The sequence below is a fragment of the Thermobia domestica genome, chromosome 2 (genome assembly GCF_964235325.1).
Source record: "Thermobia domestica chromosome 2, izTheDome1.hap1.1, whole genome shotgun sequence".
Classification (NCBI taxonomy): Eukaryota; Metazoa; Arthropoda; class Insecta; order Zygentoma; family Lepismatidae; genus Thermobia; species Thermobia domestica.
Window position 1 is genome coordinate 33,381,790 of NC_137455.1, and position 17,945 is coordinate 33,399,734.

Sequence of the window (17,945 nt, forward strand, 5' to 3'; positions counted from 1 at the left end):
CAGCTACAGTACAAGACACTGATTCATTTGGTTGTATCTCCTGATATCGAAAAATGTAACAAATAAAAGAAAATATTTGATTCATTTTACAATGAGCACACAAGATGGCACTTGCTGTAAGATCTTGCTAGAGGTGCTTAGTTTTACGAAATGTTTATTTGTATGTGTAAAGTGTTTTAAAATAACGATCTTATTACGAAATTGATATATTGTTTGACTATTTTTCGTGTTACGTTTCATATTTTATTTAAATATTAATTTATATTTAAGGAAATAGATTTTGAGACGAAACTTGCGCAGAACGTCATAATGCGTTGTTGCCAAAGTTGTACTTTTACAGTAGTAGTCCGAATAAGAAAATTCCAGGATCCTAGCGTTGCAGTTCCAGAAGTAGAGTTGTGGTAAGGGTCGAAAACTAATTTCTCTAGCAAGTATCCAAGCAGATTACTTCCTTTATTATCTGGCATCAGTAAACACTCGACACTATGTGGCAACGCCACACTATTTAAGCAGCGTTTGGGATAGCACTGGGAACACCTAGTGATCCACCTTAACGTGCAACAGTTGCACCAAATATCCAGTTTGGCTTCATCAGACACTACTCGATGTCTGATAGTGTCTGATGAAACCAAAGCGAATAGTTGGCGAAACTTTTACATGTTAACATTTTTTTACAGTAAACGTATTGTTTTACAAATTTCAACAATAAAAACTTCGTACTTTACTACGTCAGTGGTTCCCAAACTGGGAGGCACGTGAAGAGAGAAAAGGGGACGCAACCTAAATACAGAAGTAAACTGTAAAATTATGAATAAATCACCACTTATATTGATCATTTACAAACTTCACAGACGCTACATATTTGACATTTTCTGTAAGATTCCTGTTCAAGAGTTAAGAATATGCAAATTATCTCTGTTATTAAGAGTTAAGTGATAATGCAAATTAAAATTCTTTAGAAAATTACCAAGAAAATAAGTTCAAAGTGCTATTTTAGTGGACAACACAGACTAAAAACTTTATGATATAAGAGGAATGTATTAATTATTATTATTATCGAAGATTTGGGAAACCAATGTTGGATCTGAAATCTCAAAAATAGTCAGATTAAAGAAAACACTCGACAAGTACGTAGGTGGCCATAAATCGAAATGGAGGATTCATGAAGTATGCAGAATATACGAATGGGGCGCCAGGTAAGTAGGTTGGGAACCACTACACTAAGTAGTAGCGGAGACAAGGTGACTCAATGCTAGAACGATCACTTGTAGTACGAGGGGTCCTCTGGTCTGATTACAATCCTTGTGAGTTTGTGGTGGGTAACACCGTGTCCATGAGTTTTCTCAATAGCTTCTCCCGTTTCCTCCAGTATTCTCATTCTAATAATTCTTTCATGATCCTTCACTTGCAATAATCATACACCCACTTTAGCGTACATGTCATAACTGTGGGACGTAAAACTGAAATATTTTCTATTTAATAATAAACATGGAGTTCAGTAACTCAACCATTTCTGTTGTTTTAGTACATTTATTAAGGGCTTTAGTGCACTAATATCCTTTCATACCTTGAGCTCCCTTGTGGCTAAGCGGTTAGTGTACGTGCCTTTGGCGTGGGAGACCCGGGTTCGATTCCCTGCCGAAGCTTATGTGGTTAGGATTTCACGTTAATCAGTAACTTCCACGTCTCATATAGCCTCGCTGCTGAAAGGGACGTAAAAATCAAAATCAAATCAACTCAACTTTTCACACCCTGTCCGTCCGTCTGTCCGTGCATGAGACAAAAATTCTCGAACAAACGATGAATCACTTCTAAATTTTGGTCAGAATGTGGACCGCCAAAAGTTAGGAATCGAATAAATCGGTAGAGGCGATATCAAAACGGAAATGATTGAAATACATTATTTCCGGTTTTCACAGTATCCATTATGGAGCAAAACTGGTAACCGATAATCGAGTAAGCGGTTCTCCGCAATCGATTAAGCGTCCCAAGAATACTTTCCATCTTCGTCCTTTCTCCACTAAAACCGGAAGTGGTAGAAATGAACTTTTAATCATTATAGAACAGAAACGGTAATAGATAGCGAGAAGTAGTTTTGTGCAACCGATTAAGCGTCCCACGAATACTACTGATCTCCGGTGGGGGCACGGTGGCTCAGTGGTAGAACGCTTACCTCTAGTGCGTGGGGACCCTGGTTCGACCCTCGGCCAAGTAAGTTTGTATTAGACAATATCATGTCCGTGCGTTTTCTCGAGGTACCCTCATTTCCTCCCTTCTTCTCATTCCACCAATTCTTCCATCATTATTCATGTGCCTTAATCATCGTCTCGCTTAGCCTAAAAAGGGCATAAATGTGGGACGTTAAATTGGAATATTTCATTTCATTTCATTTTCACTATTCATCTCCATCATTAACTTAATCTCTACTAAAACCGGAGGTAACAGAAATCAACCATCGCTGGTTTTAACGGTGATCATTATAAAGACCATAAGACCTAGAGAGAGAAGCAGTTTTCTCCAATTAAGAGTAATTAAGCGTCCATCTCTACTCTAAATCTTTCTAGTAAAACCGGAAGTAGAAGAAGCCTACTACCACTTTCGGTTCCAATACTGAGAAAATATTATGATACCACAAACCAAATTCCTTCACAAAATGCACACGTGACGCCTCTCCTTATTTGTTTAGGTGGGAGAACGTTTTTCTGCCTTTAATTACTAGACGCTTCTACTTATTTGTTTAGGTGGGAAAACGTTTTTCTGCCTTTAATTACTAGACGCTTCTCCTTATTTGTTTAGGTGGGAAAACGTTTTTCTGCCTTTAATTACTAGACGCTTCTCCTTATTTGTTTAGATGGGAAAACGTTTTTCTGCCTTTAATTACTAGACATTTTGATGTTTTTGATTTTAGTGATTTCCTGTTAAGTCTATCTTTAAATATCCCTTGCTTTGTCAAAATACATTTGTATAATATAAATTTAATATTTACCGAAATTAAGATTGATGTACGAATACTTGTTGTTGCACCCAACCCCTCGCCCCGCTCTATCGTCACACAATAGTTTTAAATATCCACATTGTGTGCACGCTGGCACATCTGTTGCTATCAGACAAGCAGGCCTGGAGTACAGCACTGATGTCTATTCTCTTGTTTGTTTACTATTAAACATGACCGTTACACATTTTATAATTTTGCTATTATAAATAGTAGGATTCAGGGCCGGATCTAGGATTGTCTGAGTAGGAGTGCACCAGTAACTACCAAAGTAAGGCCGGATCTAGGATTGTCTGAGGGGGGTGCGCCAATAACTACCAAATATAATCAATCACACTGAAACTCTTCAAAGTGACATGTGACAATATTCTTTATTCCTGACAACACTGATGCATAGAACGGAGGAAAATATTTTAAAGAGGCTAGCAAGTGTTAATGCAGGAAAAAAATGTTCTTCTCTCTTCCTGGCTTGTGTTTTCTCCCCTACTTGACAAACGCCATATTGTTTTGCTTGGTAAATCCTTTTCTTTCAACCTCCTGACAATCGACGTAAACCATTGCTTTTGCGAAGCTCTCCTTTCTTAAAACCTGATGGCAGAAAGATTCGGAAAGTGTTGGTATTTTCACTGCTAGCTTCTCATTTTAGATAGTGTATATTTACAATGAAGGGGGGGGGTGCAAATGCACCTTTGCACCCCCTCCCCTAAATCCGGACCTGGTAGGATTACACATACGTATATCATACGAGAATTTAACTTTCACAAAACGAGGAACATTTAACACTTAAAGACCCATGGACAACTATAGTTGCCCTCTTGTTACGAGGCGTTCAGTCCCGGAGACAACTTTAGTTGCCGTGCACCCATCAAGGCCAGCTCCCGCACTTCAGCACGCAGTTGACGAAAGAAGCCAACAGCTTCATACAGCTAGTCCCTTCTGTTTACTTTTCACTAATATTTATTACCTTCATGCCTACAGGTCACGTACTGCGTAGATTTATATGAAATGCTGTGTCAAATGTATATACCCCAAAAAGATATGAGTACTCATAAGGAAAAAAAAACATGTAGTTATTTTTTTCTCCTGTTTTATAAGCTAGTGGAAGTGTGTGTGGTTGTTTCGACATCCTTCTTGTAATTTGCTTAGGCTTCACTTCCTCTTTTTAGTTGAACTTCTGGCGATGAATACCACCGCAACAAGTCGTGGTTCTTATGATAGTGGCGTATTTTCGCCCGGAGAAATTACGGAAATAATAGATGATAGCGACTCCGATGCTTTTGAAACGGACGATGAATCTAATGTTTAGACATTGCTACAATATTAGAATAACTAGAATCTTCCGACAGTGACACGAAAACAACACTCGATGCTGTTCTTAGCACTAGTTCTCAACCATCGCGCCGCGCTTCTAAACGTCCTCGCACCTAACATGTCACCAAAAGGGACAGGAGGGGGCGGAGTGACATATTGTGATATGTAGTGTATATTTAAACTTATTTATATTTAGTTGTATGGTCGTTTGCAATTTACACGAAATTATCGGACAATATATCTTTCGATTGGATTTCCAACATACAAAAAATATTCCTTAAAGTTTGCAACACTGTGTATTCAACGGTAACAATGCTAAGTGCATTACTGTTTTTCTGTTATATTAGTACATTTTTATTCGATTGAATCTGAAAGTTTCATTCACTTTAAAAGGGTAGTTTCTGAGTAACAAAATTTTAAAAATACATTTAAAATGGCCGGGATCCAAGCGTTTCTTCATTTAAATCCCCTCCGGGTCTTTAAGTGTTAAATAACTTTTAAAGAAGCATGTCTATTATTAAGTCCAAGTACAAGCTTTCCTCTTAATTTCCCTTTTGATATAGACTTAATCGTAAAGATTCTCTCTGTGTATGGCTTTACGTCATGCTTGACAGGTGTACGATTTTTAAGTCATGCTTGACAGGTGTAAGATTCTTAAGTCATGCTTGACAGATGTTTCAGTTTCAAGGACGTTTTAAGGCTAGCTTTATATTAAGTACTATTGGCAAGTTTGATGCAAGCTTACAATCAAGAAACTCGCAAGTTTGTTGTTTGTCAGTGGCGTATTTAAACGGGGCTTCTGGGCTGAAGCCCCCCCGAAATTTTATTTACTATATTAAAGTAAATGAAATATCTTCCAGAATGTTCACATTTCCAGAAATAAAGTTAGCAAAGCCTCCCCAAAACAAAATCACAAATACGCCACTGCTTAGGTCTACAAATATGTAAATGAGAGTTTGAGGAAGCCTACACATTAGCCTTGAAGGCTTGAGTAAGACTATGGAAAGTCTAGAATGCTATTAGAAGGTAACAATCGAAACATTATAAAGTGCAGTTCATAGGAAAGGTAAGACAAAAATACTTTTCTATACAAATCAATGGGTTAATACTTATACTACTACTAATAATAAGATGACGCTGATGCTCGACCGTATTAAGAGTTATGATACAGTATATTATTTTTATGACTTTCGGAATTCTTTGAAAAAATGTCACAAAAAATCCCGACACTCTTAGGTTAGGTACTGTATAGACTTATAATAGGACACTTGTACGGCATAAAATTTATTTTTTAATTCTAAAATTTCGCAACATCTGTATGCCATTGAGTACCCAGAAGTCTTTCAGGATTTATATTATATTGTTTTCCTCAGAGTCCTTGCCAATTTCTTTTAGTCTTTCGTAATTTCTCATATCATTGTTCTTTTCTTCTCTCGCGGTTTTCTGAACTGCTTCTTCTTCTTCTTCTTTTTTTTTTTTAAAAAAAAAAAACACTGTTCCAGCCAGGCCCGCAACCAGACACAGAAGTTTGGGGGACCATGAATAAGATAGGGGGGTTCAAGTCATTAAAAAGCTCTTACAAATATCTAAATTGTGATTTTTGTATTAATAATAGTATTTTGTATTGAGGTCTGGAGGGGCCATGAAAAATTTAGGGGGACCTGGCCCCCTGGCCCCCTCTAGTTACGGGCCTGGTTCCAGCCAAATATTTTCTTCATTTTTGTCTGTGAACACAATTCAATTGCTTATTTATTATCATTGTTATTTCTTATTTTCTAGTTCTCTATACCACACGACGTAACACTCTGCACAAAATATTCAATGAAAACTTTTATGGCATTTAAACTCTATCCAACGATCTACAAAATATATTTTTTTTTTCTTCTCAAATACTTTTTCATCATTGCTTTCATTTGTCAAGAATTTAAAAGCTAAAATTATACAGTATGAAATAAACAAAGTATTTCAGTCTTATGGTGTGTTGGACACTATAATTATATATTTAAATAATATGTTTCAGTCTTATAGTGTTTTGGACATTAAAATTATACATTGTAGGTAGGTAGAAAAAATCATGTTTCAGTCTTCTGGTGTGTTGTACACTAAAATTATACATTATAGGTAAAATAAATTCTATATTTCAGTCTTATGGAGTGTTAGACACTAAAATTATACATTATAGGTAGAATAAATACTATGTTTCAGTTTTATGGCATGTTGGACACAAAAATTATGCATTATAGGTATAATAAATAATATGTTTCAGTCTTATAGTGTGTTTGACACTAAGGAGAATAAATCATATGTGGTGTGGTGTGTTAGACACTAAAATTATACATTATAGGTAAAATAAATTATATGTTTCAGTTTTAAGGTGTATTGGACACTAAAATCATACATTATAAATAAAATAAATTATATGTTTCAGTCTTAAGGTGTATTGGACACTAAAATCATACATCATAAGTAAAATAAATTATATGTCTAAGTCTTAAGGTATATTGGACACTAAAATTATACATTATAGGTAAAATAAATTATATGTTTCAGTCTTAAGGTATATTGGACACTAAAATCATACATTATAAGTAAAATAAATTATGTTTCAGTCTTATGGTGTGTTAGACACTAAAATTATACATTATAGGTGGAATAAATACTATGTTTCAGTTTTATGGCATGTTGGACACTAAAATTATGCATTATACGTAGAATAAATAGTATGTTTCAGTCTTATACTGTGTTTGACACTAAAAGTATACATTATAAGGAGAGTAAATCATATGTTTTAACATTGTGGTGTGTTGGACGCTAGAATCATAGACTATGGAAGAAATAATTATGCTCTAATTTCATGGCATATTAGACGCTAAAATTATAGATTATGAAACAAAAACATGTTCCAATCTTATGGTGTGTTGAACAACAAAATTTTATATTTAAGAAAAAAGAACATGTTCTAATCTAATAGTGGTTTATACGTTAGAATTACAGATAATGGAATAAAGAAAGTTCTATTTCTATGGTGTGTGAGGCGCTATAATTATGGATTATAGAATAAAGAATACGAATAAATCTTAAGGTGTGTTTCTGTTAGGTTCAGAACCTGTCAAACTTCTCGTAACAACCAACATTAAGGATATCACTCAGAATTTTCCTGTAACAAAAAGTACTGTGAATGTAACAAAATTTGACATGTTACAATTCCACTTATGCAGTAACATGCAGTTACAATAAAAGTCATAAGCATGAATTTAATATTTAAAAATAGGAATTTATACGTACGTCCATGTGTACGATGTATTTTGAAGACTAGACAGAATAAAAATATCACAATACTTGAGGACAGCTGGAGTCGCCGCCTTCGTCTGAAAGAGAAATAGAAATAATTATTAATCCCAGGGTGGTTATTAATAATAGAAATAATTATTCAGTATTAGAAACAAAGTGCTATGGCCGCGTATATAATTGTGTACACTGATAGAGGTGTTATGTGGAGTAGCATATTTAAAGGTGAAGTGGTAAACAGACACTACCCAAGCTGGGCGCATATTGACCAGAGAGCAGGACAACCAGGTCGAGACAGTCGCTGCTTTTAGGTTGGGCGCATATTGACCAGATAGCAGGACAACCAAGTCGAGACAGTCGCTGCTTTTAGGTTGGGCGCATATTGACCAGAGAGCAGGACAACCAAGTCGAGACAGTCGCTGCTTTTAGGTTGGGCGCATATTGACCAGAGAGCAGGACAACCAAGTCGAGACAGTCGCTACTTTTAGGTTGGGCGCATAATGACCAGATAGCAGGACAACCAAGTCGAGACAGTCGCTGCTTTTAGGTTGGGCGCATATTGACCAGAGAGCAGGACAACCAAGTCGAGACAGTCGCTGCTTTTAGGTTGGGCGCATATTGACCAGAGAGCAGGACAACCAAGTCGAGACAGTCGCTGCTTTTAGGTTGGGCGCATATTGACCAGAGAGCAGGACAACCAAGTCGAGACAGTCGCTGCTTTTAGGTTGGGCGCATATTGACCAGAGAGCAGGACAACCAAGTCGAGACAGTCGCTGCTTTTAGGTTGGGCGCACATTGACCAGAGAGCAGGACAACCAAGTCGAGACAGTCGCTACTTTTAGGTTGGGCGCATATTGACCAGAGAGCAGGACAACCAAGTCGAGACAGTCGCTGCTTTTAGGTTGGGCGCATATTGACCAGAGAGCAGGACAACCAAGTCGAGACAGTCGCTACTTTTAGGTTGGGCGCATATTGACCAGAGAGCAGGACAACCAAGTCGAGACAGTCGCTGCTTTTAGGTTGGGCGCATATTGACCAGATAGCAGGACAGCCAACACGAGGCAGAAAGGAGCCAAGAGAGGGTGAGGAAAAGAGGCCTGAGTGCGCTGAACGTTTTATTGACAACGTTGAAGAGATCCACACCAAAAAGTATGGTTTGGCTCACAATCTGTCACAGTTCAGATGAGCTCCCTGGAGCCTGAGGGCTCTCCCGCACGGCAAGGTTCTGCGGGGCCGTTAGTTACGCCTCTGGGCCCATTCTGTACATGACAAATTAATTAAGGAGACAGTATTGACAAATCTCAAAGCCATACGAATAAATATTATTTCTACTGCCCCTAATGGAAGATTTTTTTTTTACTGAAATGAGCCCACGATTCATTTTTGTTTTATTTAACATTTGTGTGCTGTCTTTTATGTAATGAAGTGAACCTGTTAGATGCTTCATTCATAATTTCATGTTCGTATCGTAATGAAGCAAGAAAATTTTGTCTTAAAATGGGCCCCCCTCGAACGGTGGGGAGCTTCCCTGGGCAGGTGCCCCTTGCCTCCCCACAAGTTACGGCTCTCGCCAGTGCACAGCATATTGAAATGCACTGAAAAAAATTCTTTCTCCGGACAGCGGTATATTGTATAAATATATGGAATCCTCTTGCTTGCTACAGAAATCAGTACGGAGCATATGTTATCCGTATTCTAGATAGGCACTGCCCTTAGATGTTACATCATGCCGTTACAGGATGTCTGACATCTAACAGTTTTCCCTATATCACATGCATATACTTAAGTTACCTTCGTCAGCTATATGTTATATACGTCCATTTGTATGTGAGATCCTGACCACCTAATTGTTTCATACGGAAAGTACGTATAGATGGAACACTTATACAGAAAGTATTATAAAACATGCGTTTTCAGTTATACGTCCGCTGTACGTTAAGTCCAAAAACTACAGAAATTACGCATGTAACCTATCTTTTTAAGTACGCCACCTACATTTTTTTCTCAGTGTAGCAGAAGTTGGTTCGTGTTTTATGCACTGTAGTTTTTATGCCACATGTCCATACTGTATTTATACTGAACCCTCCTAAAGTTAATCTGCAAGTGGTAATGGAGCTTCTCATTTAGTGCATGTTCTGCTGAAAGAAATACAAAGCTCTAACCTGATCTGAAAATATAAGCGATGTGTGAAAATTTGGTAGAACCGTCTGCTCGAGTAGGCCTAATTGCAGAAATTTTTGTTAGGGGGTCCAATACTAGAAGTCACTACGTCTATGTAATAATGAACGATTTATTATTCTGCACCCGAAAAGACGGTAAATAATTGTAAAATACTTCCATCTATATTTTTAAAAACAAAATAACAGAACTAAATTACTTTTATAAGAGAAAGAGTACAGATGAAGTGTAAGATCAAATTTTCATGCTACATAAATCATTTCTCTCTTGAACAATTTTAGATTTATTCAGAACGTGTACGTTGAGTTGTATGTTGAGTTAGGAGGTTTTGGTGGGGTCCGGACCGGTCCCTTTGTAGATGTGCCCTTGCTCCTAAAGTACAAAAACCCAACGGAAGATTCCGAAGGAAATTAATCTAATTATATCACTTATAAATTTTGTCTAGTCATACTCATCAAGACAAAAATGGTCTCTAGATTAATTATAGTAGGTCTACTTATTGCTCTTCATGCCAATTTATTTAAACGGTATCGCATCGCAGTTTGCTACACAAATGTTATTCAGTTTGGAGCACGCCAGTTAGGTCACATCTATTTGTGATTTATTTTTAAGTGGTATTAATTACCTCAAAACGTACCTAGTTGTGAGTCAGCCCAACTACTGAATATGCAAAACACTAGATTTGGAACAATCGGTTCATATTTTCTTGATCTGACCTCAACTAACACGTCATATGTAATAATACGAGGGGTCCCGGGTTTGATTTCCGGTGGGAATATTAGGTCGAAAAAATATAGGCCTAACATATTTTTCAGGTCAGATAGCTGTCTTGAGTGAAGTTTTTCCTCATTCACACCAAGCAAATGCCAGGAAGGTGCGTAACGTACAGGACTCAGGCCGCTTCCTTCATTCCCCATTCATTTCTTCTATCCCCCCTTCCCAAATAGTGTGCTCGCCGTGGGAGTTCGAAGAGGCTGCTGGAAGACCCGAGCCCCCTCCATCACAAAAATGTATACGTAATATTGCAAACCACGTATATTAAATACCAGATGTAATATAACAACCATGAAGCTGGGTGGGCCCCTAGAAAATTTTCTTCGGGCGCTCCTGGTGCTCGCTGAGGGACGTCATCTCTCAAACGTGCTGGTAAAGCCAAGAAATATGTCAGAATAAAGTAAAATAAAATAACGTTATATTTAGATATGTTGAGAAATATTGACAGATGTCTACTACAAATTAAAAATGGATACCTTCAATATAATGGTGCAGCACTACAGTTAAAAGTTACTCGAACAAAATGTGGCAAGCGTGGTTTGGAAGATAAGGGTACATTTGCCTTGGCGAACATAGTGCTCTGATTTGTTCACGGTTTCGAACATCAATGGAAAAAATCTTTAAGCTTAACCTCCTCAGACCTGAAGGCGAATCTTGGTAGCTGGAGCTACCGTTGGTTATGAATTCATTGCTCAACATTGATATTAATAAACCTCCCCAGGTCCGAATGGCATCTCACCTAACCTTGAACGAATCGTAGGCAACTCGAAACATTTCAACAAAATGTTTATAGATGGCAGAACATCAGTTTGAAAGACGTGCTCTGCAAGTCGAGGTAAGTTGTCTTGTCAGTTATAGATGTGTTTGTTAATTTCTTTTGAAACACAAAGTATTACTAACATTTATTAGATGGTTGCTAGAAGTAAGTGACATCCAGGTGAGATGTCATTGGGACCTGGGGAGGTTTCTTACCATCAGTGTTGAGCAATGAATTCATAGCCAACGGTTGCTTCAGCTACCAAGATTCGCCTTCAGGTCTGAGAAGGTTAACATCCCACGATTATGCCCTTTAAGGGAGACCAATGATTAAGATAAGCAAATGATGATGGAAGAACTGGTGGAAGAACTGGGCTTCAAGTTTTTTTTTTTTTTTTTTTTTTTTTTGTCATAGTTTCAACTTACTGATTCAGTTAAGCATTAAAATAAAATATTTCAATTTTACATACCTAGGTTATGCTCTGCAGGCTAAAGAAGATAGATGGTTAATAAAGATAAATGATCATGAAAGGGAATGAGAATGTGGAAGGAAGCGAGAGAACGTCGAGGAAAACCACAGACATAATGTTATCCACCACAACCACATATAGCACGGAATCGAACCAGATACCTTTTATAGCAGAAGTCAACATTCCAACATTGACTCACTGTGTTCCTAGTTACGTATTAGGCCTAAAACGTTCCACTGTCTCAGAACGAGTAAAATATATTTCTTCGTGAAAGAAAAGGCATAATCTGAGCTGTGTATGACATATTCAGGAGAGTAGATAGTAGGAGAGTAGGATATTTTATCAGGAGAGTAGTTATATAAATATTAAATTTCTTAGAACAATTACAATTCCGAAAGACGATAAAACATCATCTGTGCTGTAAAAGTAACGGTATGCTCCCCAAGCCCGTATCCAGGGGGTCTAGGGGGGCCGGGCCCCTTCTAAATTTTGACTGTTCCCCTAAAATTTTCACGGTGAGCTTGCAAATTAACTATAATATGGTTGGATCGGGGCCCCCCTAACTTCAGCCGGGCCCTCTACATTTTTGGGCTGGCTACAGGCCTGATGCTCCCTTTTTCCCTTTTCCAAAGTTTGAGGCAAACCAATAGGACCAAATGGCATTATTGAACTAAGGCTTCATGACCTCGACATAGACGAGGTGCTGCGGTCAATACCATCCTTTGGCTTCCATTTATCACCAGAGTTCTCTACATACCTATTTGACAAACACTCAGTGAACCTGCGAACAGCATTTGACGACGGTAGAACAAGACAATAAACTTCTCACCCACTGGAAATCGAGCTCAGGTCATCCGGTTGGTAAGGAGACACTTTATCGGCTACCCTACCGCGGCTTATAACATGAGTGGACTAAGAGAGTGTACTTGTGTTTGATTCTATTTCTATTTACCAGAAGGTAAGCACGGTGACTCAGTGGTAGAGCGCTTACCTCAGTGCATGAGGTCCCGGTCCGATCCCCGGCCAAGTAAGTATGTGGCGGTGTCCGTGAATTTCCTCCCACATCATCATTCCACCAATAGTTCCACCATCATGCACTTGCCTAAATCATTGTCTCCCTTAGCCTAAAGGGTATGATCGTTGAACTGAAAGATTTCATTTCAATTTTATTTAGCAAAACTCTGATAGTTTAGCTGTGGTTATTTATCTATTTGAAGAAACAACACCGTTAAATACTAGTGATAATATATATAGACCTAATAAAAAGTATATTCCACAATCAGGAGAAAAACGGTTTTCTACGTTTATAACATGTATTCATAAACGAAAAACACAAAATAATTTATTACTACATTTCATCGTTTTTATAAATTTCAATAAAACGTAGTTCCTTCTTCTATAAAAGGCATTGTTTGTGCATACTAACATCTAAAAGAACGTATGTTTGTCTGTCATCAATTTTTCACATATAAAGTAGTCACCTAGTGTCACCAAATTTTGGCACAGAGATAGACGCTTTTACGATTTTCCACTCGAGGGGGAATTGGAGGATCACACGTTCTAGAGGTTATAGTATTTTATATAGTATTCTAGAGAACCTTCAAATTAGACAACCCAAACTACTATACTGTGTTGCAGGTTGCATACTGTTCAGTCACTAAATTATAAAACATATTTTCGTAGTATTCACAATTGGTTGTTTAAAAAAAACTGAGTTTGAGCCCCAGCAACTTACGCTGACGGAGAAAGGTCGAGAAAGGCCTCAAGGATTCATCATGAAACATGATGATCTCAATATAATCTTAAAGAGCGCATTCTACAGTCGTGGACGCTGATTTTGAAGAGGGACAAGGGTGCACAGGCCCCCAAAAGCTTACCTGGGCCCTCAGAATCTGTATATATTTACTTGATCTGTGCTTGAATAAATGACAAAGAAACATATACCAGAACGGAACATTCCAAAGTTATACAAGTGTTAGGTAAGTTATATAGTAGGTGTTTCATCACAGATCTACACTATGTAATGATTAATAGGACTCCCAGGAGATGAGACGAGGCCGAATTTGCGAGAAAAATCATATTTTTCTTCCAATAGAAATATGTACTCTTTCCATCACTTTCGCGACATCTTTTTGAGCCGAGACAATCTCAGGTCATGTGTCTTAGGAAATCCTACTTCTTTGTCAGCAACGAAGTTGTATGGGTCGAGATCACCTGTTTAAAATGGGGTCTGAACCTCTCTAATACATTCAATGATCTTCCACCGAGAATCGAGCCTGGTACCCCGTGCAATAAAGACACACGTGCTAGCCTTTAGACCAGCAATGAGGGCTGTAGCATGTCCAAAATTATTGTCGCATGTCTATAAATATGTTGTTGTAGAAATATAATCTCATAACGAATGCGCCCGGTATTTCTTATAATGTTAGTATGTGTATAATCAGCAAAGACATATATGTGGCAAATTTCATGTCAAAGGAGCAGTAAATAAGAACAATAAAACGAAAATAAAACTTTCTTGTCCACTTAGAAACCTTTTGTTTTACTCCTTCTAATTTTCGTATTTATAATACTTTTATTATGAAATTTACCACAAATATACCTTTCCCGATTATACACAAAGTATCAGTATTAAAAGTATCCTGCAAAATCATTATCAAATTATATTCTTGCAAGAAGACAGTTATAAATATGCGACAATAATTTTGGACCTGAGTGTACATAATCCCACGTTGAAAACCATGAATTTAATTTATTGAACACTTAATACATTATATCAATCTTGGGGCATTGGCTAAGAAGGGACTGTATCGTGTGGGACATGCTTAAGGGTATGATGGTAGAAAAGAGAGGGAGGGGCGAAGGAGGCTACAATTAATGTACGATGTCGAAACAAAAAAAAAAAAAAAATCGTACGCAAAGACAAAGAAGTTAGCGGAAGACCGTGGAACATGGAGGCTTCTCAGTTGCAGCAAATGACCTGCCAATAATGTGAGAATGTTTATGATCAGGTGTTACCGGTATCGACAACATTTTTGACTCACCCCGTATAATAATCAAATGTTCCGAATACATTGTAATTTTTACACTTTTGTCATTGTTATGTTTAGTAAGACGAAATCAATACCTCACAGGAATTGTCGCTCCTTTGTCTCTCCAGTGTATAATTCTTGTGCCCAGAGTGTAATACGAGACTAAACCAGAGAGAGAGAGAGAGAGATAAATGCAAATTTTAGCGTAAAGAAGACCACACCGAATAACACGAAAAAGATGTTATTTTTTTCCTGTCCGTTAACTATGTCTTTTACGACAAATTTTAGCACTGAAAATTAGACAACCATGCATATTATGCGTAATACACGAAGATAAATTCCTAGTTGAGTGAAGATTCGTCTTGAATTTTCCACGGTAATAATTCAAATGGATATGCAACCTTGGACGAGTGGGGCAATTAATGGATGTAAATACGTTGCAAAGAAAGACAGCGAATATATGTATTCGATGAGGAGGGGGAAAAAGTAGAAGCAAGCGCATGGTTCGCTCATTAGAGGCTTGGCTCAAATGATGTAAACAAAAATCGAGAAAGAATAAAAAAAGAGATAGTTTGTGTCTGTATATGTGAGTCCAGTGTGTTTGTGTATGTATGTTGCACCCACGCGTAGAAAGGTCGAAACCCTGCGAGAGTGTCTGAAGACTGTGATGTCATTTTATAATGAGCGCTAGCACTTCACAATGAGTAGGCTCCTGACGTCAGGGCTTTTTATTCATTCATGAATATTCCTGAGGAGAAAAACCTCAAAATGGACCGTGACGTGATGGTAATGAGAGTCGTCTACCTTCGAGGAATGTGGAGCACGTGTTTCCCTCTCTTTTTCTCACAACAGACACTTTACTTTTACGTGTAATGTGCATGTTTTCTTTTCATTTTTCAGTGCAATAATTAGCTACTTCAGGGATTCTCAATGTATAGGTCGCGTTATACCAGTGGGTCCCGACGAGGCGCCTGGCTGGTGGTGAAGTCATCTTGGCCGTGCCGTGGAAAATAAGCACTCGGGGTGAGAGTATACCCCGTACACATGAGTGAGGTCGCCAGACCAGCAGCGAAGCGCCACCATAGTTGGCACGAAGCGTAATAAAATTTCTAACAATAAACCCTGCTTTTCCTTTATTTTGAGCACTTTTTATTACTTTCCATATGTTGTCTTTTTCCTCCCGAAGTTTGCGCCCCCTTACTTCGGCGCCCGGAGCCGTAGCCCCGCTTGCCTCCCTCCCCATGCCACGGCACTGCTTACAGCTTCACATGGAACCGTACCACGGGAGCAGCTCACACTAGGAGAACCCACGAACGGGAATCGCTTTGTACAGCATGTAGGAATCGCTTTTTTTTTTTTTTTTTAATTTTTCCTACAGTGTTAACTTTTATATATATCCTAATAGATCTATTATCATATTTTGTTGTCGATTTCGTATATTAATAATATTTATTTAGTTCTTACAAGTTTTCGTTTACGTTAATTAGTTCGTCATGTTGTTATTTAACTAGCTTATGTTTGGTCGTAGTGTTATTAATGATCAAGTTTGTGACCCATTGAAATTCATATATGTATTTAGTGAAATTCTTCTAAATTATGTGAATTTATATTATTTTAGTATTTTTTGTAATATTCTAAATATTGGATTTCGTTAATATAATTGGGATACATATTTTCAAAATTATTCACTCAGAAACTTCGGTGGTTATTACAAATAGGCGGATTATATTCATAGTCTTGTAATTGTTGACGTTCCCATGTGTTTTAACGTAACGTTGCCATGGAAACATGTGTGTAAACCCCTGATTTGCTGATTGTCTGGGGGTTGATAGACTACTAAGTAAATGATACTCAGAGACGTACGCAGGGGGTGGGTCCTGGGGGTCCGGAGCCCCCAAAATCAGGACTTTTTTGTAAATTTAGTATAATTTTCATGGCAATTTTACAATTTTTCAAATAATTTAGCCTGAAATTGTGTTTGGAAACCCCCCCCGAAAAGCTTTGGACCCCTCCCGAAAGAAATTCCTGCGTACACTCTGGTGATACTGATTTTAAATGGAAAGCCTTACGTAATTTCCGTTCCTGTATACATTTCGCAATTTTACTTATTTTCGCAGAATTAAAGTATGTTAGATATTAAACAGTCTTGGGAAGTAACGTAACGCAACTAACGCGTTACTTTTTAAGTAACGTTTCCTAGTAACGCGTTACATTTTTTCCAAAGTAACTGTAACGGTAACGCGTTACAAATTTTTAAGTAACGTACCTAGTTTGCGTTACTTTTTCGCGTTATATTTCGGATGAGTAACTACAATATATGTATAATTTTTTTCGGAAACAAATGTTATTTCCTGCAAGTGCATTTCTCAGAATGGAACAATGGAGCATGAGCGATGTCAGTGACCGACAATTCCTGCACTGTTCGCCTTTTCCCGTTTCGCCTTATGACCTCTAGCAATGAAATTAGCATGTAAAACCTGTTATCACTTTTCATCTTAATGCAAGGCGGAACGGGAATCTCGATGTGCATTTTCCCGTTTCGCCTTACGAACTTTACGTTGGTAGGCTTGCAAATACATTCATAGATACAATTTGATTTGTTTATTTACATAACAAAATATAGTGCCACTTGCTGCTTTTGGAAGATGAGGACAGCCTCAGGAAAATCACGTGTACTGATTTCAAGCACCTGGAAGATTTTGTCTTAGATTTTGACAGCTCCAAATCAATACATTCAGTGAGTGAACTACGATTGCAATGGTACTGGTAGTCTATTTTACTTTGAATGGTGTTGTTTTTATAAAGATGGAGAACGAAAATATTTTATCGTTCAAACATTTGAAAGAATACTTTTTCTTAAAAGCTGAAGATGATGGTGAACAGCAGTGGCGTAAAATTAGTTCAGCAGAATTATAATAAGCAACCATTTTTTCTAACGCATAGGGATGGGCACGAGTCAAGCTAAAACTCGACTCGAATCCAAGTTGAGTTTCGAGTCGAGTCGAGTTTGATAAGTGGCTCGCTCGTTTTAGCTCGTTTTGAAATCATGGGCTGATTACATTGGAAACAGTGTTGAATTCAGACATTTTCACCCGGGGGGGAATGTCAAATCCTCGGGGGGGAGGGTTGTTTTTCTGTATTTTT

At 37.7% G+C, this 17,945-nt stretch overlaps 1 protein-coding gene across 11 annotated transcripts in view; it reads right to left on the reverse strand.

The window, feature by feature from the left end:
• Nucleotides 1-17,945, reverse strand: part of LOC145671339 (uncharacterized) — a 530,261-nt gene that overhangs the window by 314,566 nt on the left and 197,750 nt on the right. For all 11 annotated transcript variants that reach the window (XM_081740371.1, XM_081740381.1, XM_081740409.1 and 8 more), the window contains exon 2: nucleotides 7,589-7,671. In XM_081740371.1, the coding sequence (XP_081596497.1) occupies nucleotides 7,589-7,671 (83 nt within the window). The remainder of the gene's footprint in view (nucleotides 1-7,588; nucleotides 7,672-17,945) is intronic.